The sequence below is a fragment of the Amblyraja radiata genome, chromosome 5 (genome assembly GCF_010909765.2).
Source record: "Amblyraja radiata isolate CabotCenter1 chromosome 5, sAmbRad1.1.pri, whole genome shotgun sequence".
In the NCBI taxonomy this organism is placed as follows: domain Eukaryota; kingdom Metazoa; phylum Chordata; class Chondrichthyes; order Rajiformes; family Rajidae; genus Amblyraja; species Amblyraja radiata.
This window is the reverse complement of record NC_045960.1, coordinates 111,139,374-111,166,925: the sequence shown is the minus strand read 5'-3', so window position 1 is coordinate 111,166,925 and position 27,552 is coordinate 111,139,374. Positions and strand designations below refer to the sequence as shown.

The 27,552-nt window shown below is 48.6% G+C and overlaps 1 protein-coding gene across 1 annotated transcript; it reads left to right on the top strand.

The window, feature by feature from the left end:
• ddo (D-aspartate oxidase) lies at positions 1-27,101 on the top strand. The gene is made up of 5 exons (XM_033021985.1): positions 1-176; positions 3,421-3,594; positions 7,712-7,820; positions 14,734-14,910; positions 26,212-27,101. Exons 2-5 carry the CDS (start codon positions 3,423-3,425, stop codon positions 26,786-26,788), a joined length of 1,035 nt encoding a protein of 344 aa, XP_032877876.1. The 5' UTR covers positions 1-176; positions 3,421-3,422; the 3' UTR covers positions 26,789-27,101.
• The last annotated feature ends 451 nt before the right edge of the window (positions 27,102-27,552 follow it).

The window sequence follows — 27,552 nt, the reverse complement described above, 5'->3', positions numbered from 1 at the left end:
AGGACAGGAGAAAGGAAGGAAGTCCCGCACCAGGAACTGCGGAAGCCGAGGAGCAGTGCAGCACAGAGTCAGCACAGAGTCGGTGTTGACGGGGAGATACACGGCGCCGGGCCAAGTGGTGCAGACACACACAGAGGGAGATTGGAAGAGAGTTTGTTTGTTTGCTCAACAAGTCTGTAAGTACAGAGGCCAATGCATCCTCCCCCAGTGCTGGGGCCACTGACTCAGCAGGTCGGGCAGCATCTGTGGAGGGGGATGAGCGACCTGAACCTCACCTGGCCATCCCACCTGCACAGGTGTGCGGGACGGAACTGCACACCTGCTAACGAAGAAGAAGGGTCTCGACTCGAAATGTCACCCACTCCTTCTCACCAGAGATGCTGCCTGTCCCGCTGAGTTGCTCCAGCACTCCGTGTGTGTGTGTGTGGCTGTGTGTGTGGGCTCTGTGTGTGTGTGGTTTGTGTGTGAGTGTGAGTGTGTGTTTGTGTGTGAGTGTGAGTGTGTGTTGGCTCTGTGTGTGTGTGTGTGTGGGGGGGGGGCACTGTGTGTGTGTGGGGTGTGTGTGTGTGTGGGCTGTGTGTGTGGGGGGGGGGCTCTGTGTGTGTGTGTGTGTGTGTGTGTATGTGTTTGTGAGTGTGAGTGTGTGTTGGCTCTGTATGTGTGTGTGTGTGGGGGGGCTCTGTGTGTGTGTGTGTGTGTGTGGGGGGGCGTGTGTGTGTGTGTGGTGTGTGTGTGTGTGTGTGTGTGTTTGCTCTGTATGTCTGTGTGTGTGTGTTATACAGGCAGTCTTGAAGGTGAACGTTGAGAGTTGCATAACTTGGGCGTTTACTCGCAGGGGGCGAAGTCCTCAGTGAAGTTTGCACGGAGCGTTTTTGCGGCTGATTTATCAGACGGGGAGTGTATGTGTGTGTTGGCTCTGTAATCCCCAACCCACAGGCAAAGAGAAAGCCGCGGGACTCTTTAAACCCCTCCTATTAAAACCTGAGCAAACGCCGCAAATAAAAAAAATAATACAAACGTAAACACTGCAGATGATGTCACGTTAAAATGACCAAGGGTGTGTGTGATCTCACTCATAGAAACAAGGAACTGCAGAGACTGCCATAGAGTGATACAGCGTAGAAACAGGCCCTTCAGCCCAACTTGCCCACACCGACCAACATGGTCCCACCTGCCTCTGAGGCAGAGAATTCCACAGACTCACCACTCTCTGTGTGAATAAGTGTTTCCTCATCTCCGTTCTAAATGGCTCCCATCGGGCAAGAGGTACAGAAGTGTGAAAACGCACACCTCCAGATTCAGGGACAGTTTCTTCCCAGCTGCTATCAGGCAACTGAACCATCCTACCACAACCAGAGAGCGGTCCTGAACTTCCACAGACTATCTTTGATTGGACTTTGCTGGCTTGACCTTGCACTAAATGTTATTCCCTTATCATGTATCTATACACTGCGAATGGCTCGATTGTAATCGTATTGTCTTTCCGCTGACTGGTTAGCACGCAACAAAAGCTTTTCACTGTACCTCGGTACACGTGACAATAAACTAGACTGTAAACGTAAATACCACTGTAGTTGTAGTTCTTTTGCACATTTTTGCCCCTCAGTTTAGTATTTTAGTTTAGTTCAGGGATACAGGGTGGAATCAGGCCCACCGTGTCCGTGCTGACCAGCGATCCCCGTACACTAGCACTATCCTACACACACACACTAGGAACAATTTACAATGTTACAATGCCAAGTAACCTACAATCCTGCACGTCTTTGGAGTGTGGGGGGGAAACCGGAGCACCCGGAGTAAACCCACGCAGTTCATGGGGAGAACGTGCAAACTCCGTACAGACAGCGCCGGAGGCAGGATGGAACCCGGGTCTCTGGCGCTGTGAGGCAGCAACTCCACCGCCCATGCAACCTCGAACCTTGCACTCTCCTCTCCTCCCATAACTCCATCTTCGTCCCAGCCCACCGACCCCGCTTCTAACAACACAGAAATAGTCACACTCTGTTCTGGGACCCGCGGAGAGTTAATCCCTGCACATTCCTATTCCTGCTGCAGCTTTATAGCAAAGATAGACACAGAGCGCTGGAGTAACTCAGCGGGTCTGGCAGCATCTGTGGAGAACATGGATAGGTGACGTTTCACAGAGTGCTGGAGTAAATCAGCGGGTTATAGAAACAGAAACATAGAAAATAGGTGCAGGAGGAGGCCATTCGGCCCTTCGAGCCAGCACCGCCATTCATTGTGATCATGGCTGATCATCCCCTATCAATAACCCGTGCCTGCCTTCTCCCCATATCCCTTGACTCCACTAGAGCTCTATCCAACTCTCTCTTAAATCCATCCAGTGACTTGGCCTCCACTGCCCTCTGTGGCAGGGAATTCCATAAATTCACAACTCTCTGGGTGAAAACAAATTTTCTCACCTCAATCTTAAATGACCTCCCCTTTATTCTAAGACTGTGGCTCCTGGTTCTGGACTCGCCCAACATTGGGAACATTTTTCCTGCATCTAGCTTGTCCAGTCCTTTTATAATTGTATATGTTTCTATAAGAACCCCCTCATCCTTCTAAACTCCAGTGAATACAAGCCTAGTCTTTTCAATCTTTCCTCGTATGACAGTCCCGTCATCCCAGGGATCAATCTCGTGAACCTACGCTGCACTGCCTCAATCACAAGGATGTCCTTCCTCAAATTAGGAGACCAAAACTGTATACAATACTCCAGATGTGGTCTCACTAGAGCCCAATACAACTGCAGAAGAACCTCTTTACTCCTTTACTGAAATCCTCTTGTTATCAAGGCCAACATTCCATTAGCTTTCTTCACTGCCTGCTGTACCTGTAAGCCAACTTCCAGTGACACCCAGGTCTCGCTGTACCTCCCCCTTACCTAACCTAACCCCATTGAGATAATAATCTGCCCCCTTCTTTTTGCCGCCAAAGTGGATAACCTCACATTTATCTATATTATACTGCATCTGCCACGCATCTGCCCACTCACTCAACCTGTCCAGGTCACCCTGCAACCTCCTAACATCCTCTTCACAGTTCACTCTGCCACCCAGCTTTGTGTCATCCGCAAACTTGCTAGTGTTGCTCTTAATTCCCTCTTCCAAATCATTAATATATATGGTAAACAGTTGCGGCCCCAACACAGAGCCTTGCGGCACTCCACTCGCCACTGCCTGCCATTGTGAAATGGACCCGTTCACTCCTACTCTTTGCTTCTTGTCTGCCAACCAATTCCAACATGTCAGCACCCTACCCCCAATACCATGTGCTCTAATTTTAGTCACCAGTCTCCCATGCGGGACCTTATCAAAGGCTTTCTGAAAGTCTAGATACACTACATCCAGGCAGGTCAGGCAGCATCTCTGGAGAACATGGATAAGTGACGTTGGTGTTTGTCTCCCCCTGCAGGCATGGATAGAGTGCGTGTGGGGGTGATCGGTGCAGGCGTGGTGGGCCTGTCAACTGCCCTGTGTGTGGCCGAAACGCTCCCCAACTGCTCCGTCACCGTGATCGCAGAGAAGTTCTCCCCGCACACCACCAGCGATGTGGCCGCGGGAATCCTCAGCCCTCACCTCAACACAGGTGAGCTCCTCTCAAGGCACGGCAGCACGGTGTCGTTAGCGGGTGGAGTCCGTCATGCAGTCCAGTCTCCCCACCATTGTAGATGTAGCCCAGTCCATCACACACACCACACTCCCCACCATTGTAGATGTAGCCCAGTCCCACACACACCACACTCCCCACCATTGTAGATGTAACCCAGTCCCACACACACCACACTCCCCACCATTGTAGATGTAGCCCAGTCCCACACACACCACACTCCCCACCATTGTAGATGTAACCCAGTCCCACACACACCACACTCCCCACCATTGTAGATGTAACCCAGTCCCACACACACCACACTCCCCACCATTGTAGATGTAGCCCAGTCCATCACACACACACACACCACACTCCCCACCCATTGACTCCATCTCCATTTCACACTGACTCGGAAAAGCAGCCAACATAATCAACGTGTGTAGCAAGGAACTGCAGATGCTGGTTTAAACTGAAGATAGACACAAAATGCTGGAGTGACTCAGCGGGACAGGCAGGGTCTCTGAAGAGAAGGAATGGATGACGTTTCAGGTTGAGGCCTTTCTTCAGACCAGTCAAGTCTGTAGAAGGGTCTCAACTCGAAACGTCACCCATTCCTTCTCTCCAGAGTTACTCCAGTATTTTGTGTCTATTGTGGCTTGTTAGCGTTTGTTTTGGACGTGTGCCACCAAAGAAACTATCTGGCACTGTGGCATTTCACATAGAAACATAGAAAATAGGTGCAGGAGGAGGCCATTCGAGCCAGCACCGCCATTCATTGTGATCATGGCTGATCGTCCCCAATCAATAACCCGTGCCTGCCTTCTCCCCATATCCCTTGACTCCACTAGCCCCTAGAGCTCTACCTAACTCTCTCTTAAATCCATCCAGTGACTTGGCCTCCACTGCCCTCTGTGGCAGGGAATTCCACAAATTCACAACTCTCTGGGTGAAAAAGATTTTTTCTCACCTCAGTCTTAAATGGCCTCCCCCTTATTCTAAGACTGTGGCCCCTGGTTCTGGACTCGCCCAACGTTGGGAACATTTTTCCTGCATCCGGCTTGTCCAGTCCTTTTATAATTTTATATGTTTCTATAAGATTCCCCCTCATCCTTCTAAACCCCATTTTACGGCGCTGCCCGATTCACCTCTACCCCATTGCGGACATTGGACTTTGTCTGTGGAACTGATGCGCTACAATGCTGAGAACTATATTCTGCACTCTGTATCTCCCCCTTTGCTTTAACTATATCCGGGCGGCACGGTGGCGCAGCGGTAGAGTTGCTGCCTCACGGCGCCAGAGACACGGGTTTGATTCTAAACCGAATGAAATTCGAATTAAACCGAATGAAGCACTGGAGGCCACAACTTTAAGGTGAGAGAGGGGGCAAAGTGTAGATGGGGAATAAAAATGAGCAAAGTCTGCTCTCTGCAAAGGCACCAATTATTTATTGATAGCCACAGAGTGCTGGAATAACTCAGTGGCTCAGACATCACCTCTGGAGAGAGAGGATAGGTGACGTTTCGGGTCGGGACCTTTCAGGTTCAGACCCAAAATATCACTCATTCTTTTTCTCCACGGATCCTGCCTGACCAGCAGGGGGCGGCATGGCATGGTGGCGCATTGGTAGAGTTGCTGCCTCGCAACTGCAGAAGGACCTCTTTGCTCCTCTTTGTGACCTTGCACTAAACGTTATCCCCTTATCATGTATCTACACACTGTGAACGGCTCGATTGTAATCATGTATTGTCTTTCCACTGACTGGATAGCACGCAACAAAAGCTTTGCACTGTACCTCGGTACACGTGACTATAAACTAAACTGTGACTGTAAATGAATGGTTATTCATTTACAGTCACTCAGATCCAAACTAAAGAGAGCCAGCAAAGAGGCAAAGGCAGCCTATGGAAGAAGACTAGAGGGGCACTTTAACGAGAGGGACCCTCGGCATGTCTGGCAGGGTATTCAGCAACTTACCAACTACAAGGGCAACGGGGGGCCAACCATCAGCAGCAGTAACAACTCGCTAGCTGAGGAGCTCAACCACTGCTGGCCCAGATGGCATCCCAGGGAGAGTACTGCGGGACTGTGCAGACCAGTTAGCGGAGGTTTTTAGCGACATCTTTAACCTCTCTCTGTCAACGTGCACTGTCCCTAAATGCTTCAAGACTGCTACCATCGTGCCTGTTCCCAAAAAAACATCTATCACCAGCTTGAACGACTACAGGCCTGTTGCTCTCACTTCAACTGTGATGAAGTGCTTTGAGAGGCTGGTCCTGGCCCACATTAAATCCTCACTCCCACCCACCCTGGATCAGCATCAGTTTGCATATAGAGCTAATAGGTCAACGGAGGATGCCATCAACATAGCTCTACATTCTGCACTGACACATCTGGAGCGCCCTGGCTCATATGTGAGGATGTTATTTGTAGATTTTAGTTCTGCATTTAATTCAATCATCCCCAGCAGAATGGTGGACAAACTGTCTGATCTGGGTGTTAATGCCAACACATGCGGATGGATTAAGGACTTTTTAACAGACCGCCCACAGACTGTCAGGATGGGGTCCAATTACTCCCCAGTCCTGACGCTCAGCACAGGAGTGCCACAAGGTTGTGTGCTGAGTCCCATCTTGTATACAATATACACCCATGACTGCACACCAACACACAGTACAAACAGGATCATCAAGTTTGCGGACGACACAACTGTGGTGGGACTGATAAACAACAACGACGAGTCTGCCTACAGGGATGAAGTCCAAAAACTGACTGTCTGGTGTACCAAAAACAACCTGGTACTCAACCCAACCGAAACAAAAGAACTGGTTATTGACTTCAGGAGGAAGAGGAGAGAGGAACCTGCTCCCTTATACATCAAAGGAGACATGGTGGAGAGTCACTGGCTTTAAGTTCCTGGGAATAAACATCTCCCAGGACCTCAAATGGCAAAGGAACACCGTCACTCTCGTGAAGAAGTCACATCAGCGGCTGTATTTCCTGAGGTCTTTGCGGAGAGCAAACGTCTCACAGCCGCTGCTGCTGTCCTTCTACTGATGCGCCGTGGAAAGTATCCTCTCCTATGGCATCCTGGTGTGGTTTGCTAGCTGTACTGTGGCTGAGAGGAGGGCGCTGCAGAGAGTTATTAAAACTGCACAGAGCATCACAAACGCTCAACTACCCTCCTTGGATGACATATACAGGGCTCGATGCTTGCGCCGGGCCACAAACATCAAGCAGGACACATCCCACCCTGCCAACCACCTTTTTACTCTGCTACCCTCTGGGAGGCGATTCAGGTCTCTGAAGGCTCGCACCGGTAGACTAAAAAATAGATTCTACCCATGTGCGATAAAATAACTTAATTCTAACAGAGAACACTGGGGGAACTCGGTACAAGAACTGTTCCAGAGCCGCTGCCTGGAAAAAGCTCTGAGAATAGCTAAGGACAAACTGCACCCCGCTCCACACACATCTGGATCTCCTGCCATCAGGCAAGAGATACCGTAGCATCAAAGCCCGGACTACCAGACTGCTAAACAGCTTCCTGCCACAGGCTGTGAGGCTGCTAAACAGTCACTCCACCTGATTCTGCGGTTTTGCACTGACATTTTAATAACTCTGGCACTGGCCACTCAAATCAGATGCCCTGGACATTTTAATGACTGTTTTTACTGTAGCTGTTTTACCTGCTTTTAACTATTTATACTGTTTCATCAGGGACTGGATTGTTTTTACTGGTATTATGTGTGAAATGTTTAAGTTTCATGTGCGATGCTCCGGTATTCCCTGGGAAACGTCTTCTCATTTTGCACTGTACAACTGTTGCTTTGCAAGATGACAATAGAGGTTGATCGAATTGATTGAAGCACAATATAATTCGGGGTGCAAGATAATGCGCAATATTCTTTTTAAATATTTTCAATGCCTATTTATTATTTTCTTTAATGACGTGTATATGTGAGTCAATGGCTGTTGTGTTTTGTTCTTTTTAAATCTTTTATCCTGTGTCTTCTATGTACACACCGAAGGAGTTGCAATGGAATTTCGTTGTACAGTTGTTGTGCAATGACAATGAAGGTGTTAGATTTGATTTGATTTTGTTGAAATTAGTGACGCCGGTGGAAAGTCTGAGGCGCTGGTTTGCGGAGACGTTTGCCCACGTCTACTCCATTGCACGGTCGACCGAGGCTCCCGATGCTGGGGTACAGATCGTGTCTGGGTAAGTCAATAGACAACAGGTGCAGGAGTCGCCCTGTCGAGCCAGCACCGCCATTCAATGTGATCATGGCTGATCATCCCCAATCAGTACCCCGTTCCTGCCTTCTCCCCATATCCCCTGACTCCGCTATCTTTAAGAGCCCTATCTAGCTCTCTCTTGAAAGCATCCAGAGAACCTGCCTCCACCGCCCTCTGAGGCAGAGAATTCCACAGACTCACCACTCTCTGTGAGGAAAAAGTGTTTCCTCGTCTCCGTTCTAAATGGCTTACTCCTTATTCTTAAACTGTGGCCCCTGGTTCTGGACTCCCCCAACATCGGTAACATGTTTCCTGCCTTGAGCGTGTCCAAACCCTTAATGATCTTGTATGTTTCAATGAGATATCCTCTCATCCTTCTAAACTCCAGAGTGTACAAGCCCAGCCGCTCCATTCTCCATTCCCGAAAGGATGCCATTCCCATTACAACAGTGCATTCAAGCTGGAAAGAGTGCACAGTACTTGTCCAGACCCACCATAGAAACCATTTTACTTTGGAGTCACGTGAGTGACTACGTGAAAACCCCGCTTACGACGCATGCGTGCCATATCGCTACACGCATTCGAACTGGTCATCGCTGGAGGAAGGACGTTCCTCCAAATCGGCAGCGGTTGAACCTGCAACAGGAACGTAAGGGAACTTCGTTTTTCTTTACTTACCCTTTTTTATCTAGAAGGCTGATGAAGCTGGCTGGGGAGAGTCTGCAGATTTGCAGTCAGCCAGCAGCGGCCGGGGCCCGTTAATTGCTTTTAAACAGGAACGGAGCCGACTTTAGCGCCAGGACAACGGTCGCTGGAGCAGTTTTCCCGACAACCCGGAAACAGCCCCACAAGTCGTTTAGTGGATTTAATAATTCATGGGTCCGAGGGGCTGGAAGGTGCGGAACTGGCGCGTTAACAGGGGTTCCGCAGGTCTAGAAATAGCGGCGAGCGGTCAGTGCCCGAGAGCACAGAGTACACGTTGGACCCGCTGGACCCGCTGGAGCACCGCAGAGGCAGGGGGGGGGGAACAGACAGCAGCAACAGGCTGAACTCCCGTAATGGGAATAGCTGTGCCAGACTTCCCCCCCCCCCCGACTTTTGCTCCCGTTTTTTCGCGCCCGACTTTTGCTCCCGACTTTCCCTCCCGATTTTTGCTCCCAACTTCGCTCCCGCGCCGGCCCCGGCTGGTCGGGAGAGATAGGCATAATCAGAATCATTGACTTCGAGGAGTCCGACTGTGAATAGCCGCGAGCGACCAGTGCCCGTGCACAGTGGGGGTCGGTTGGAGGGGTTTTAGGAGCAGCCACGAGTCGGACAGAGCAGCAGGGAGCGAGAGGCACAGTCTCCCAATAAGGGAGCGAGTGCAAATCACACCAAAACGGGTGGAAGAAAGAAAGAATCAGCACCACCATCTCCCGAAAGGGAGCGAGTGCAAATCACACCAAAACGGCTGGAGGAGCTCCTCCATGGTGGCTGTCCCGGAAATATGGAGGCTAGCCACAGTGGGCAAAAGGTAAGTCCCACAGCGGTACCCCGTGTGGGGCCACAAGATATCTCTTACTCCTCGGAGGAGAGTGGGCAGGACCAAATTTGGTCAGACCCTGACCAAGGCACAGGTTTACATAACCCTGAAGGAGGGGAGAAAGTGGAATCTGCATTTCACCCTGTGTAGGAAATGGACAGAGCAACGCGTAGAAAGGCTGTAAAGAAGCTGCAGGACGTCAGTGGCGAAGGTGCCGGGGACCTGCAGCAGCAGCCGCCGGCACATGCAACTTGTATGGAGACATGAGCTGTGCCGGATTTAAACCCCGCGCCGGGAAAATCAAATCCTAGACCGGGCGGGAAGGCAAAGCGCAAAGTACATCACTGCGAAAGTGATGTGGAGAAACAGCCTCCGGATACTACTTACAGATACTGAAGTAAGGCTGAGCAGCTGCAGGATATAGCGCAGCCAGCAGCGGGCCACTTTCGCGGAGCTGGGAAACCGGTACGAGTGGCTGCAGCATGTTCGGCCGTCAGCGACAGGTGCCGGGGAGTACCGGGACTGCGAGCAACGGCACAATTATATGGGGCGGCCGGGAGCGACCAGTGCCCGTAGGCATGGGGACCGGCTGCGGCAAAAACCGCGTGCGACTAGTGCCCGAGAGCACGAAGGTCGGCAGGAGCGGTTGGATAAAAGTACATGTCTACACATCACCTGCAAGCCAATACCTTTGCTGAGGTGTTGGCAAGACATTTACCTCCAGGAAATTGTGGGGCTCTGAATGTGGCCAGTGTTAACTGAAGTATTTGGAGACACGTTGGTCAGGATGCTGGCTTCAAATCTGACCAGTTAGCCTTACTCACAGGTGTGCTTTTGTTCCCCTGAAACAGACATTGTTGGAACAGACATTACTGTGTAATCCTGAGATGGGAATGCTATCTATCAGGAATTGTATTGGACTGCTGGATCCTTTAGTCTTAGCAGTAACCAAAAACATAACAGGACAAGGTATTGAACCGAAAGAAAGTTCTAAAGTCCTATCAGCGGGATATTAACGGCCGCACTATTAGAAATAAACATGACACTACTTCACCAGGATGCACTGGCCTTATATGCAAACCTGGAACCTCCCAAACCACTGATATAGAATGTGGAGGTATTCATTACTTGCTCCTTAGTTCAGCATGTACTGAACTGAACGTCATTCAGACAAGGAAGCAACAAATTGAAGCATATAATATCAGACATTATCTAATTCTGAACGCAGTCACGTGTCATTCAAACAATTTATGGGTCATTCTGACAGGCTAATGAAGTAACCGACTGACGCCACTATGGCGCTAGATGTGGGTACATTTGTTAGGCATGGTCATAACCTAACATTAACAGTGACCAGTTTTATGGACACCGGGAGTAGTATGTCAACTATGGGTAGAAACTTACCGGCACCACGTGACTATCTGGCCAACTCTATTTGTAAATTGAATTGAATTCTTATTTTATTCAGACATTTAGGTCTGAACGAAATGATATTGCCTGCAGCCATATAAGATTATAAACAACAGTGGTAGAAGGCAGAACCATTCATCACCATCCATCATAGACCTAACTTACTGGTTCTTTCTAGCAACATGGAGAGTTACCCATGTTACTATCTATATTAACCTATTTATTGTACAATTGAAAGCACCTCTTTTGAAAGCATCTCTAGGACTGACGGACCATAGGCGGAATCTTTTCAGCGGGTCGCAGACAGTCCACTCATTCAACAGTACTTGGTATTCTCTAGAAATAGGACTATATTATTCAAAAACTAAATTAAATAAAATCTTTCCTAATGTTTCACCAATCTGTGATAAATGTCTGTGTCAAGAAGCTACCATAGCGCATTCTTTTGTTTTTTGTACAAAAATCCAAAAATTCTGGCATGGAATATTTGATATTTTTTCAAAATTAATTAAAATAAAACTGGTACCAAAACCAGAATGGATCATTTTTGGGATATCGGAAGGTATCCCTGAATTAAACGTGTATCAGAAGAATTTACTCAATTACGGGCTAATAATGGGGAAAAAAGCTCATACTTAAATTCTGGAAAAATGCGCCCACACCAACAATAAAAATGTGGACATCAAATATGTTTGAAACATTACATCTGGAAGAGATGAGATTCCTCTTAGCAGGTAAAGCAAACCAATTCCAAAAGACGTGGTCTACGTTTATGGACCTATTACAAGCATGAGGTGCAATAGTAATTTTAAAAATAAATAAATAAATAAATGGTATCAGGACCTGGCAATGGGAGGTAAAACAACAAAAACAGACTTGGTTGGTAGTCTTTCTTCGGAGTTTAATGTTATAATAGAGCGATTGTCCTTACTTTCTTTTTCTTTCTTTTCTAGGGTCTACTTTCTTACTTTACTTCCTTCTCTAACTTCTTTTCTAAGGGGCTTTCTTTTCCCAACACTCTCTTGCACTTCACGACTCTTGCGCACCTTCTTTACTTTCCTTACTTCTATCTTTTTCTTAAAGCTTAAAAAAAAAAATGAAGCGGTACAAAAAATGTATTAAGATATATGTGTTGTGTGTTATTGTAATTTACCGTACTTCTAATAAAAATAATTAAAAAAAAAAAAAGAAATAGGAAGTACGTTCATAACTATTATCACCCACTGATCTATAAACAGCCATCTGTTCTGGAATTCCTGGCAAGCCTCCATTACGATGAGAGGCTTAGTCATAGTACCATAATTGCGCCAGGAGTGCTCTGTCTACATACCTGTCGAAGGTACAGAGCGACATTCTGTGGGGACACACACACTGGTAACAAAACTCATTAAGGGCATGTTAAAATTAATCCCCAAGAACTAGGTACATTCATATATGCGATGTGAGTTTTGTACTGACCAAGTTAAGAAACTGGTCTCCAGCTACAGCTCTGTCATTACAGAAACTGACTATGTAAACAGCCATGCTGATGGCCTTGGTCACGGCGCAAAGAGTCCAGTCACTACAGGAACTAAGGCTGGACAACATGATGATTTCATCAGGGAATTAAACCTGTCACATCAATCAAAGGGTCAAACCGAACAGACGGGTCAGCAGGCCTAAAAACAAAGTACAGAGCCTATACGACAGATGGTCGTTGCTGTATTATAACTCATTTACTATCATACATGAAGTATGCTAGATCATCAGAGGGAAGGAATGTCACGTTTATCAGCTACTAATAGCCACTCAAAACAGTGACAGTCCAGATCATCTCTAAATGGCTAAGCTAGTCCTGACAAAGGCTGGAGTGGACTCTAAGGAGAAATTAAATCTTACTCCATCAGGGCTGCAGCTACATTGGCAACTATGAAGCTGGACGTACCAATGGACAAAACCCTCAAGACAGTAGAATGGTCAACGGAGGAAACTATCCAACGACTTTATAACAAACCAGTTATTGAACCTGGAAGAATTGCAGAAACAATTTTAAGTTCTGCATATAATTCACCGCATAAATAGGGGCAATAATTAGAATTAATATTTTACAGTTGGGTTTCAATATCGTATTATGTTTAATGATGTTAACATCATTCTCCCCACAACCAAGGCAGTTGTGAAGCATGGACTCGTTCCACGGCATGAGGTCACAGAGCTTTGAAGTCTTCACGTAGTCACTCACGTGACTCCGAAGTAAAATAGTAAGATTAAACGAGAACTTACCAGTTTGAAGTTTGATCTGTATTTTATGAGGAGGAACGTTGAGGGAATACGTGCCCTCCGCTCCCACCCTCGATTAGTCATATCTTAAACTGGTATCTCTTTGATAATCTTACTATATTAGGTCATTATAGTGTTTCTGTGACCTCACACCGCTGCTTTGAAGGATGACACGCATGCGTCGTAAGCGGGTTCTTCACGTATTCCCTCAACGTTCCTCCTCATAAAATACAGATCAAACTTCAAACTGGTAAGTTCTCGTTTAATCTTACTATTCTATAGGACCCTTCCCCAGAGTGCAAGGCAGCTGGAATGTTTGAATGCAATTGTAAAGACTTCTGAAGAAAACAATTCTTCACACAGAGGGTGGTGGGTGTATGGAACGAGCTGCCAGAGGAGGTAGTTGAGGCAGGGAGTTACCAGGATGCATCACAGCTCGGTTTGGGAACAGCTCCATCCAAGACCGCAAGAAATAGCAGCGAATTGTGGACGCAGCCCAGACCATCACACAAACCAACCTCCCTTCCGTCGACTCCATCTACACCTCACGCTGCCTTGGCAAGGCCAGCAGCATCATCAAGGATGAATCGCACCCTGACCACTCCCTCTTCTCCCCTCTCCCATCAGGCAAAAGATACAATAGACAATAGGTGCAGGAGTAGGCCATTCGGCCCTTCGAGCCAGCACCGCCATTCAATGTGATCATGTCTGATCATCCCCAATCAGTACCCCGTTCCTGCCTTCTCCCCATATCCCCTGACTCCGCTTTCTTTACAATACAATACAATACAATACAATACCTTTTATTTGTCATTTGAACCTCACATGAGGTTCAAACGAAATTTGGTTTCTGCAGCCATACAAAAAAAGAACCAAGACACACACCAACACAATTCAATTCACATAAACATCCATCACAGTGAGTCCTCCTCACTGTGATGGAAGGCAAAACTTAAACATATCTCTCCCCTGCACTCCCCTCTCCCCCCCATGTCAGAGTCAAAGACAGAGTCAAAGCCCCCGGCGGGCGATGTTAAATGTCCCGCAGCCATTAAAGCCACGCCGGGTAATGCAAGGCCACACACCGGGTCTTGGTGTTGGAGCCCCGGCGGGCTCTTGGTGTTGGAGCCCCGGCGGGCGCTCATAAAGTCCCGCGGCCATTCCAAGCCGCGCGGGGCGGTGATGTAGGCCCCGCTCCAGGTAATCTTCAACCCCGCAACTCGGGCGGGAGAAGTCGCCGTTGCGGAAGCCCCGAAAAGCGGTCTCCCACCAGGGACCCGCGGGCTCCCGGTATTACTGTCCACAGACCTGCGGTAGGAGCTTCCGAATCTCCGGGGGTCGGGTCACAGTAGCGCTCCACCACAGCTACACCCGCTCCGGACTCGGCCAGCTCCGTGATGGTGAGTAAATCCGCAGCTCCGCGACTGGAGCCCCAGGTAATTCCTGTTGGAGGCCTCTCCACATTGCAGCCCCAACGACAACGTTATCCCCTTATCATGTAAACAGCTCGATTGTAATCCTGTATTGTCTTCGCTGGCTGGTTAGCACGCAACAAAAAGCTTTTCACTGTACCTCGGTACACGTGACAATAAACTAAACTAAACTGAACTGCCTGTCCAGCTGAGTTACTCGGGCATTTTGTGTCTATATTCGATGTGAATAAATAGTTGTGTCGTTAATGGTCTTATTTCCTCTCCGTTTAAAGGTGGGAGATCTTCAAGCAGCCGCCTGAGGAAAGGATCCCGTTTTGGTCGGACATTGTGCTGGCCTTTCATGTAATGAGTGATTCTGAGTTGAAGCGGTTTCCAGAGACCACCTTTGGATGGATGTATACCACCTTGCTGTGTGAATGCCTCCTGTACCTGCCATGGCTGGAGAAACGGTGAGTCTCGCCTCTCTGATCAAGGAACCCAACATCCATCTACATCAGGGGTCAGCAACCTACGGCCCCCGGGCCGATTGCGGCCCGTCGCCCGAAATCATCCGGCCCGCAGACTTCCGTCATCTGCGGTACCTCCCGGGCCCGTGGCTGCGGCGCCCTGGCGCGGTGATGCAAGGCCACAAGGAGGCCTGCGCTGGCCCCCAAAGATCCTATAGCGAGCAAGATAGATTACTCGATGAAAAAGACGCAGTACGGTCATGGGCAGATTCATGGGTAATTTTCGGCCCCATTTCCGTAACCGGCTTCCGTCCCCGCACCAAAGATCCCGTAGGATAATAGTGCGCAGACGGAAGCCGGTTACGGAAACATCCTCGTAAAAATAAAAGTTATTTGGTAAAAATCTTCTCCTCATTTTCAGAATTTAAATTTATTAACACAAACTGTTCCCCCGTAACGTTGATTACACTGCGAGTCGGGTCGGGTCGAGTCCGGTTACGGAAATGGATGAAAAAAGGCCCACGTTCCGTTCCGTTGTGTACTACACATCAGCCTATTGAATTTAGCAGGCGTGGTCTATCTTGCTCCGCTATAGGTTCTTTGGGTGCGATGATGCAAGGATGCAAGAAGGCCTGCGCTGGCGCCTGCAATGGCGGAGCCGCCGAGCAGCGCCGCCGAGCGCCGAAATCTGGCTGTACCGCGTCCTGCGCAAAGCCACCGGCACGGCCGCGCACCTTCTGTGTCTGGCCTTCACTGTGGGGATCGCGGTTGTCAATAGGCCGGGGACGAGTGAGTGTGAGTATTTGAGCCACTGCCTTCAGGACAGAGCCAAGGCAATGGTCCGTTGGTGCGCCATGTTGGCGAGCGTCCGTAACTAGGGACGCCATGTTGGTGAGTGCCCGTAACTAGGGACGCCATGTTGGTGAGCGCCCGTAACTAGGGACACCATGTTGGCGAGCGCCTGTAACTAGGGACGCATGTTGGTGAACGCCCGTAACTAGGGACGCCATGTTGGTGAGCGCCCGTAACTAGGGACGCCATGTTGGTGAGCACCCGTAACTAGGGATGCCATGTTGGTGATCGCCTGTAACTAGGGACGCCATGTTGATGAGCGCCCGTAACTAGGGACGCCATGTTGGTGAGCGCCCGTAACTAGGGGCCAGGGCTCCGGGTGGCGTCCTCGAAGGGGCGGGATCCAAGTTGAGCACGTGATTTGATGCCTGCCATCCGGGGTGGGATCCACGTGTACACGTGATAGATGTGGCCCGCCATCCGCTCACAGACGTGCGTCCCGGCCCCTATGCAGAACAAGGTTGCCCACCCCTGATCTACGTAAACACTGTAAACGGCTCGATTGTAATCATGTATTGTCTTTCCGCTGACTGGTCAGCATGCAACAAAAGCTTTTCACTGTACCTCGGTACACGTGTCAATAAACTAAACTGAAACTGTCTGTACGGAGTTTGCACGTTCTCCCTGTGACCACGTGTGTTTTCTCCGGACGCTCCGGTTTCCAACCAAAGACGCACAGGTTTTGACGTTAATTGGCTTTGGTAACTGAACTGAACATCCTCACTGGAGGGAAATCAAGTCGTTCAGTCCGGGTGAAAAGGACAAGGTTTTGGTGGCGTTGTGTAGGGTTTTTATTTGTTTGTCTTGGTTTAGAGATACAGCGCGAAACAGGCCATTCAGCCCACTGAGTCCGCACCAACTAGCGATCTTCCAGTACACCAACATAGAAACATAGAAACATAGAAATTAGGTGCAGGAGTAGGCCATTCGGCCCTTCGAGCCTGCACCGCCATTCAATATGATCATGGCTGATCATCCAACTCAGTATCCCGTACCTGCCTTCTCTCCATACCCTCTGATCCCCTTAGCCACAAGGGCCACATCTAACTCCCTCTTAAATATAGCCAATGAACTGGCCTCGACTACCCTCTGTGGCAGGGAGTTCCAGAGATTCACCACTCTCTGTGTGAAAAAAGTTCTTCTCATCTCGGTTTTAAAGGATTTCCCCCTTATCCTTAAGCTGTGACCCCTTGTCCTGGACTTCCCCAACATTGGGAGCAATCTTCCTGCATCTAGCCTGTCCAACCCCTTAAGAATTTTGTAAGTTTCTATAAGATCCCCTCTCAATCTCCTAAATTCTAGAGAGTATAAACCAAGTCTATCCAGTCTTTCTTCATAAGACAGTCCTGACATCCCAGGAATCAGTCTGGTGAACCTTCTCTGCACTCCCTCTATGGCAATAATGTCCTTCCTCAGATTTGGAGACCAAAACTGTACGCAATACTCCAGGTGTGGTCTCACCAAGACCCTGTACAACTGCAGTAGAACCTCCCTGCTCCTATACTCAAATCCTTTTGCTATGAAAGCTAACATACCATTCGCTTTCTTCACTGCCTGCTGCACCTGCATGCCCACTTTCAATGACTGGTGTACCATGACACCCAGGTCTCGCTGCATCTCCCCTTTTCCTAGTCGGCCACCATTTAGATAATAGTCTGCTTTCCTGTTTTTGCCACCAAAATGGAGAACCTCACATTTATCCACATTATACTGCATCTGCCAAACATTTGCCCACTCACCCAGCCTATCCAAGTCACCTTGCAGTCTCCTAGCATCCTCCTCACAGCTAACACTGCCCCCCAGCTTAGTGTCATCCGCAAACTTGGAGATATTGCCTTCAATTCCCTCATCCAGATCATTAATATATATTGTAAATAGCTGGGGTCCCAGCACTGAGCCTTGCGGTACCCCACTAGTCACTGCCTGCCATTGTGAAAAGGACCCGTTTACTCCTACTCTTTGCTTCCTGTTTGCCAGCCAGTTCTCTATCCACATCAATACTGAACCCCCAATGCCGTGTGCTTTAAGTTTGTAAACTAATCTCTTATGTGGGACCTTGTCGAAAGCCTTCTGGAAGTCCAGATACACCACATCCACTGGTTCTCCCCTATCCACGCTACTAGTTACATCCTCGAAAAATTCTATAAGATTCGTCAGACATGATTTACCTTTTGTAAATCCATGCTGACTTTGTCCAATGATTTCACCACTTTCCAAATGTGCTGCTATCCCATCTTTAATAACTGACTCTAGCAGTTTCCCCACTACCGATGTTAGACTAACTGGTCTGTAATTCCCCGTTTTCTCTCTCCCTCCCTTCTTAAAAAGTGGGGTTACGTTTGCTACCCGCCAATCCTCAGGAACTACTCCAGAATCTAAATAGTTTTGAAAGATTATTACTAATGCATCCACTATTTCTGGAGCTACTTCCTTAAGTACTCTGGGATGCAGCCTATCTGGCCCTGGGGATTTATCGGCCTTTAATCCATTTAATTTACCCAACACCACTTCCCGGCTAACCTGGATTTCACTCAATTCCTCCAACTCCTTTGACCCGCGATCCCCTGCTATTTCCGGCAGATTATTTATGTCTTCCTTAGTGAAGACGGAACCAAAGTAGTTATTCAATTGGTCCGCCATATCCTTGTTCCCCATGATCAACTCACCTGTTTCTGACTGCAAGGGACCTACATTTGTTTTAACTAATCTCTTTCTTTTCACATATCTATGTTTCTATGTTTCTAACTTCTTCGAAGTAGACAGACCTTGAGGACATTTCGCAGTGGAGTGGACAAAATGTGTAAGAAAGGACTGCAGATGCTGGTTTAAATCGAAGGTAGACACAAAATGCTGGAGTAACTCAGCGGGACAGGCAGCATCTGCTGCACACACTAGGGTCATTCTGAAGAAGGGTCTCGACCCGAAACGTCGCTCATTCCTTCTCTCCAGAGATGCTGCCTGTCCCGCTGAGTTACTCCAGCATTTTGTGTCTACCTTCGATTTAAACCAGCATCTGCAGTCCTTTCTTACACATTTTGTCCACTCCACTGCTAAATGTCCTCAAGGTCTGTCTACTTCGAAGAAGTTAGAAACATAGAAACATAGAAAGTAGGTGCAGGAGGAGGCCATTCGGCCCTTCGATTGTGATCATGGCTGATCATCCCCAATCAATAACCCGTGCCTGACTTCTCCCCATATCCCTTGACTCCACTAGCCCCTTGAGCTCTATCTAACTCTCTCTTAAATCCATCCAGTGACTTGGCCTCCACTGCCCTCTGTGGCAGGGAATTCCACAAATTCGCGACTCTCTGGGTGAAAAGGTTTTTTCTCACCTCAGTCTTAAATTCTAAGACTTTATTCTAAGACTGTGGCCCCTGGTTCTGTGCTCGACCAACATTGGGAACAGTTCTCCTCCTATCTCCGACGATCAGTCCGAAGAAGGGTCTCGACCCGGGACGTTGCCCATTCCTTCTCTCCAGAGATGCTGCCTGTCCCGCTGAGTTACTCCAGCATTTTGTGTCTACACACTAGAGTTCATTCTTACTGAAGCCAATTAACCTAGAAACCCGAATGTCTTTGTAGCGTGGGAGGAAACTGGAGCACCCGGAGAAAACCCACATGGTCAGAGGGTAAGTAAGTAAGTCAGTAAGTAGGTTTATTGGCCAAGTATTCACATACAAGGAATTTGCCTTGGTGCTCCGCCCACAAGTAACATGACATACAATGATAGTTACGAATGACTCAGAAAACACTAAACATTAATAATAATAAAACATTAATGATAAAACACCATTGATCAAGCATGTGAACCAATAAAATACCAGATCAAACGTAGGCTACAGATTTTTGGCTGTTGAGTAGAGCAACTACTTGTGGATAAAAACTGTTTTTATGTCTGGCTGTGGCAGCTTTGACAATCCGGAGTCGCCTTCCAGAGGGAAGTGATTCAAAGAGTTTGTGGCCAGGGTGAGAGGGGTCAGAGATGATCTTGCCCGCTCGCTTCCTGGCCCTTGCAGTGTACAGTTCATCAATGGAGGGAAGGTTGCAGCCAATAAACTTCTCTGCTGATCGGACGATTCGCTGCAGCCTCCAGGTGTCGTGCTTGGTGACTGAGCCAAACCTTCTCTCATGATGGAGAAGGTGAGAACAGACTCTACGATGGCTGTGTAGAATTGGACCATCATTGCCTGAGGCAGATTGTGCTTCCTCGGCTGCTGCAGGAAGTACATCCTCTGTTGTGCCTTTTTGACTGTGGAGTCGATGGTAGCCCCCTACTTAAGGTCCTTGGAGATGATGGTTCCCAGGAACTTAAAAGACTGTTGTTGTGGTGGTGTTGGTGTAAACGTCCAAACTCCATGCAGACAGCACCCGTAGTCAGGCTGGAACCCGGGTCTCCGCGGCTGTGAGGTAGCAACTCTACCGCTGCCCCATCGGGCAGCAAAACTGACCTCAAAACTGAGATCTTCATCCAGTGAACGATAGTTGGTGATTGGGGAACTTTGATAGATTATTGAGGGGAGATTACAACAGAATCAGATGTCTTCACTTCCATGGCTTACACAGTATTACGATAATCTCTATACTTAGAGCTAAGGCCAGCGAGAAGCTCGAAAGGATTTAATCACTGGAAGTACCGAGGCTCGTGTTGGATTGATTGAATTGATTGAAAGATACACTTTGGAAAAAGGCCCTTCGGCCCACCGAATCCATGCTGACCATCGATCACTCCTACACTAGTTCTATGTCCTACACACTTGAGGCAATTTACAGAAGCCAATTAACCTACAAACCTATAAATATATATAGACCTTGGAGTGCACCTTGATAACAAACTGGGCTGGTCTGTCAACTCTGACGCCCTCTACAAGAAAGGCCAGAGCAGACTATTTTCCTCAGAAGGCTCAGATCCTTCAATGTGCGTAATGATATGCTGCACATGTTTTACAACACTGTGGTTGCAAGTGTCATTTCCTACGCTTTTGTCTGCTGGGGCAACAACATCAGTGTGAAAAACAGCAAGAAGCAAACTGGTAAAACTGGCTAGCTCAGTGCTGGAGGGGAGAGGATGTGCCTGAGAGGCGTAGGAGGCACAAGGTGCAGGCCATCCTTATAGAAACTTACAAAATTCTTAAGGGGTTGGACAGGGTAGATGCAGGAAGATTGTTCCCGATGTTGGGGAAGTCCAGAACAAGGGTTCACAGTTTAAGGATAAGGGGGGAAATCTTTTAGGACCGAGATGAGGAAAACATTTTTCACACAGAGAGTGGTGAATCTGTGGAACTCTCTGCCACAGAAGGTAGTTGAGGCCAGTTCAATGGCTATATTTAAGAGGGAGTTAGATGTGGCCCTTGTGGCTAAAGGGATCAGGGGGTATGGAGAGAAGGCAGGTACAGGATACTGAGTTGGATGATCAGCCATGATCATATTGAATGGCGGTGCAGGCTCGAAGGGCCGAATGGCCTACTCCTGCACCTATTTTCTATGTTTCTATGTATCCTGGAAAACCCCGGGCATCCACTCCATGTAATTCTGGAGAGTCAAAAGAGCACACGGAACATCAACTGGCTCCTCTCCCTGCGCTGGAGCACGGAGCGGTTCAGGAGATCCTTCACCCCTGCAGCCATTAGATTTTATATTACTGACCGCTAGGCTGTAAGGGGATGCGTTTGCATTTTTAATAGTTGGTCTTTTTAAGTATTTATTGCTCTCAGGTATTGTCCATATTTTCTGTCTGCTTTCGTTCTAAATGCTTGGGTTTGTTGGTTGGGGGCTTCTGGACATCTGAATTTCCCTGAGGGGATCAATAAAGTATTTCTTCTTATTATTATTATTATTATTAACCAGTGGGTCAGGCAGCATCGCTGGAGAGAAGGAATAGATGACGTTTTGGGTCGAAACTCTTCTTCAGACTAGCCAGTCTGTAGAAGGGTTTCGACCCGAAAAGTCATCTATTCCTTCTCTCCAGAGGTGCAGTCTGACCCGTAGAGTTACTCCAGCACTTTGTGTCCATCTTTGGTGTAAACCAGCATCTGCAGTTCCTTCACACACATTTATCCGACCACTCCTGGACATCTTTGGGATGGGGGAGGAAACCAGAGCACCCGGAGAAAACCCACGTGGTCACAGCTCCGAGGGATCCGGTTTCCTCCCACCACCCAAAGATATACAGGAGTTGTAGGATGAATGTACGGGTGTCAGGGTCATTACGGGGAGAAGGCAGGAGAATGGGGTTAGGAGGGAGAGATAGATCGGCCGTCCTTGTTCATCAGTCAATGAAAGTAAGCATGCAGGTACAGCAGGCAGTGAAGAAAGCGAATGGCATGTTGGCCTTCATAACAAGAGGAGCGGAGTATAGGAGCAAAGAGGTCCTCCTGCAGTTGTACTGGGGCCTAGTGAGACCACACCTGGAGTATTGTGTGCAGTTTTGGTCTCCAAATTTGAGGAAGGACATTCTTGCTGTTGAGGGAGTGCAGCGTAGGTTCACAAGGTTAATTCCCGGGATGGCGGGACTGTCATATGCTGAGAGAATGGAGCGGCTGGGCTTGTACACTCTGGAGTTTAGAAGGATGAGAGGGCATCTTATTGAAACACGTAGGATTATTAAGGGATTGGACACGCTAGAGGCAGGAAACATGTTCCCGATGTTGGGGGAGTCCAGAACCAGGGGCCACAGTTTAAGAATAAGGGATAGGCCATTTAGAACGGAGACGAGGAAACACTTTTTCACACAGAGAGCGGTGCCTTTGACAACACAAAATTAAAGCATGAGAAGATATTTAAATTAAATTATTGCATGCTGAAGATTTTTACCAAAGAACTTTTATTTTTACGAGGATGTTTCCGTAACCGGCTTCCGTCTCCGCACTAGTTATCCTACGGGATCTTTGGTGCGGAGACGGAAGCCGGTTACGGAAACGGGGCCGAAAATTACCCACGAATCTGCCCATGACCGTACTATGGTCTTTTTCGTCGAGTGGACCATCTTGCTCGCTGTAGGATCTTTGATCGTAGGTGGGCGTAGATAGTCGTGGGTCGGTAACAGGCCCGAGAACAAAATTGCAAATATGACATCATTTTATCGTGTGATCATTTTCCGCTTGTAGCTAGTCAAAGTTGATCTTAGGTGTGGGAGACTGAGGTCGAGGGAGGTCGTAGACATAGTCGTAGGAGGTGTTTAAGAAGGAACTGCAGATGCTGGAAAATCGCAGGTAGACAAAAATGCTGGAGAAACTCAGCGGGTGCAGCAGCATCTATGGAGCGAAGGAAATAGGCGACGTTTCGGGACGAAACGTTGCCTATTTCCTTCGCTCCATAGATGCTGCTGCACCCGCTGAGTTTCTCCAGCATTTTTGCGCATAGTCGTAGGAGGTCTTTTACTTCGGCGAGTCAACACGACCGTTGACATTTTTTTTCAACTCGTCTAGGGTCTTCTAAACTCGTGGATTAGGTCGTCCAAGTGGGACAGGCCCGTTAGTGTTAACCCAGGAGAGGGCCCGGTGGAGTCGCAGGACCACTTTCTGCCACCAGGTGTCACACACGAGCTTCACCAGTGGCAGAGCCCACACACTGTGTCTCCATTGTCACAGAATGCTGGAGTAACTCAGCGGGACAGGCAGCATCCCCGGAGAGAAGGGATGGGTGACGTTTCTGGGTCGACACCCTTCTTCAGACCAATTCAGCTGTCGGCCCAGGTCACATAGATTCAGTTCCCGATCTGTTTATCTTCACATATACCAGGGTGCATTTAAATTCCTTCCTTCTCCCCTTGCCTTCTCTCCGGAGATGCTGCCTGTCCCGCAGAGTTACTCCAGCATTTTGTGTCTATCTTCGGTATGTACCGGCATCTGCAGTTCCTTCCCACACATCTTAACTGCCTGTACATGATCCACATGCCCCCATTCACTACATTTATCTGTGTGGCCATCTAAAAGCAAATACTAACATAGATACATAGATACATAGAAAATAGGTGCAGGAGTAGGCCATTCTGCCCTTCGAGCCTGCACCGCCATCCAATATGATCATGGCTGATCATCCAACTCAGTATCCTGTACCTGCCTTCTCTCCATACCCCCTGATCCCTTTAGCCACAAGGGCCACATCTAACTCCCTCTTAAATATAGCCAATGAACTGGCGTCAACTACCTTCTGTGGCAGAGAATTCCAGAGATTCACCACTCTCTGTGTGAAAAATGTTTTCCTCATCTCGGTCCTAAAAGATTTCCCCCCTTATCCTTAAACTGTGTGACCCCTTGTCCTGGACTTCCCCAACATCGAGAAAAATCTTCCTGCATCTAGCCTGTCCAACCCCTTAAGAATTTTGTAAGTTTCTATAAGAATTTTATAAGTTTCTCCCATGCCGTCTCACCGGAGAATCTGCCTGCCCCGCAGAGTGACGCCCCTGTCCCACTTAGGAAACCTGAACGGAAACCTCTGGAGACTTTGCGCCCCACCCAAGGTTTCCGTGCGGTTCCCGGAGGTTGCAGGTGGTTCCCGGAGGTTGCCGGAGGTTGCAGATAGTGGAAGCAGGTAGGGAGACTGACAAAAACCTCCGGGAACCGCACGGAAACCTTGGGTGGGGCGCAAAGTCTCCAGAGGTTTCTGTTCAGGTTTCCTAAGTGGGACAGGGGCATTACTCCAGCATTTTGTGTCTATCTTCAGTATGTACCGGCAACGGCAGTTCCTTCCCACACATCTTAACTGCCTGTATATGGTCCACATGCCACCATTCTCTATATTTATCTGTGTGGCCATCTAAAAGCAAATACTAACATTTAGATGGACAAAAATGCTGGAGAAACTCAGCAGGTGAAGCAGCATCTATGGAGCGAAGGAAATAGGCAACGTTGTGGGCCGAAAGATAGCGGAGTCAGGGGATATGAGGAGAATGCAGGAACGGGGTACTGATTGGGGATGATCAGCCATGATCACATTGAATGGCGATGCTGGCTCGAAGGGCCGAATGGCCTACTCCTGCACCTATTGTCTATTGTCTATTGTTATGGGGAGAAGGCAGGAGAATGGGGTTAGGAGTGAGAGGTAGATCTGCCACGATTTAATGGCAGGCGTAGACTTGATGGGCCGAATGGCCTAATTCTGCTCCATTTGTTTTTGAACATGAGCTTTACACCAGTGTTTTGTGATTTATTGCCCCTTCACTGGCACACTGCCCAGACCTGCCAAGTATTCTTGGACAAGCTGGAGGCAGGAAACATGTTCCCAATGTTGGGGGAGTCCAGAACCAGGGGCCACAGTTTAAGAATAAGGAGTAAGCCATTTAGAAAGGAGACGAGGAAACACTTTTTCTCACAGAGAGTTGTGAGTCTGTGGAATTCTCTGCCTCAGAGGGCGGTGGAGGCAGGTTCTTTCAAGAGGGAGCTAGATAGGGCTCTTAAAGATAGCGGAGTCAGGGGATATGGGGAGAAGGCAGGAACGGGGTACTGATTGTGGATGATCAACCATGATCACATTGGATGGCGGTGCTGGCTCGAAGGGCCGAATGGCCTACTCATGCACCTATTGTCTATTGTTTATTGACTGGTGAAAGGATCTAGGGAGTAGATAGGGCCAAAGATGTTCTGGTCGGGTTGCTCCTAGGCCCGGCCAAGCTGGCCATCCGCAAATCACGGGGCCAGTCGGAAGGGGGCTCTGCCCGAGCCAGATGTTTACCCCTTTACCGGGGTTGTACACTAGTTATTGGAATATTTGTAACAGTCATTTAATAATAATAATAATAATAATAATAATAATAATAATAATAATAATAATAATAATAATAATAATAATAATAATAATAATAATACTATATTTTATTGTCATTGCACAGAGGTACAACAAGATTAGTTTATGCAGCTTCCATCCCATATCATAACTTTATTAGCTAAAAATGTAGACACCCAGAGAAACAAGAATTTAAAAATGATGATTTTGTTACATGGTGGTGGGAACGTCACCACAGTTTTGTTTTTTTTTGGTTTTAGTATCGTGTTGAAATTAAATAAATTATTTTTTGAGACAATAAAAAAAAGAACATTGTATTTCCTGGGTGTTGGTTGCATTGATGAATAGAAACATAGAAAATAGGTGCAGGAGTAGGCCATTCGGCCCTTCGAGCCTGCACCGCCATTCATTATGATCATGGCTGATCATCCAACTCAGTATCCCATCCCTGCCTTCTCTCCATACCCCCTGATCCCTTTAGCCACAAGGGCCACATCTAAATCCCTCTTAAATATAGCCAAAGAACTGGCCTCAACTACCTTCTGTGGCAGGGAATTCCAGAGATTCACCACTCTCTGTGTGAAAAATGTTTTTCTCATCTCGGTCCTAAAAGATTTCCCCCTTATCCATATTCTTAAACTGTGACCCCTTGTTCTGGACTTCCCCAAGATTGTGAACAATCTTCCCGCATCTAGCCTGTCTAACCCCTTAATGTGCCGTTGTGGTTTGCAGGCTGAAGGAGGCGGGAGTCCAGATGGAGTCGGGGAAGGTGACGGACCTGTGGGAGCTGGAGGGGAAGTACGAGGTGGTGGTGAACTGCGCTGGTCTGGGCGCGGGTCCACTGGCGGGCGACCCGCTACTGTACCCGGTGAGGGGGCAGGTCCACAAGGTCCACGCCCCCTGGTTGAAGCACTTCGTCCGCCGCGGAGACGGCAGCGCCTACATCTACCCGGGCCTGACGGGCGTGACCCTGGGCGGGACCTGGCAGGCGGGCGACTGGAGGCTGGACCCCGACGCGGGGGACGAGCGCTCCATCCTGGCCACCTGCAGCGTGTACGAGCCCAGCCTGGCCCGCTGCCGGCGGCTGGGCGACGCTGGCGTGGGGCTGCGACCCACCCGCCGGGGGCTCAGGCTGGACAGGGAGAGGCTGGAGCGGGGGGGCCGTTCAATGCGGGTGGTCCACAACTACGGCCACGGTGGGGCGGGGGTCTCCCTGCACTGGGGGATGGCCAGGGAAGCTGCCCGTCTAGTGAAGGAGGCCGTGGCCCAGATTAGACCCCAACCCACCCATACAACGTCCAAACTGTGAGACCCCCTCCCATCAATAGACCACAACACTCAGTCCCCACTGCCCACAGGTTAACCCTGTCCCACATGGTGGCACTCGGTGGAGGTTCAGTAGAGAATCCCACACACACACACACACACACAATCAATGGGAGATATCGCAACCCGAAACGTCACCAATTCCTTCGCTCCATAGATACTGCCTCACCCGCTGAGTTTCTCCAGTATTTTTGTCCACAATCTATTTATCACATGTACAACTGGGCAGTTAATTTATGTTTGCATATTTACACATAGCAACATAGACAATAGGTGCAGGAGTAGGCCATTCGGCCCTTCGAGCCAGCACCGCCATTCAATCTGATTTGGCGCCATGTTTATCACACAGAGAGTTGTGAATCTGTGGAATTCTCTGCCTCAGAGGGCGGTGGAGGCCGACTGGACTTTGGAACAATAGACAATAGGTGCAGGAGTAGGCCATTCGGCTTTTCGAGCCAGCACCGCCATTCAACGTGATCATGGCTGATCATCCCCAATCAGTACCCCGTTCCTGCCTTCTCCCCATATCCCCTGACTCCGCTATCTTTAAGAGCTCTATCTAGCTCTCTCTCACAACCCAACAGTATTAATATTGACTTCTCCCACTATAGGGAACCTCCATAAAATACCTCACATAGGAACCACATACAGAGCTACCTCAAGGAATGTCAGAGGATACTTAGAAATGTGCTAGATAGAGCTCTAGGGGGGAGCGGAATCAAGGGATATGGGGAGAAGGCAGGCACA

What these genes read in the sequence shown, in the direction of transcription:
- ddo (XM_033021985.1), top strand. Translation starts at nt 3,423, where the DNA reads ATGGATAGAGTGCGTGTGGGGGTGATCGGTGCAGGCGTGGTGGGCCTG. An exon ending in CAGCCCTCACCTCAACACAG is followed by an intron (nt 3,595 to 7,711) that starts GTGAGCTCCTCT and finishes TGTTGAAATTAG; the next exon opens with TGACGCCGGTGGAAAGTCTG. An exon ending in GGGGTACAGATCGTGTCTGG is followed by an intron (nt 7,821 to 14,733) that starts GTAAGTCAATAG and finishes CTCCGTTTAAAG; the next exon opens with GTGGGAGATCTTCAAGCAGC.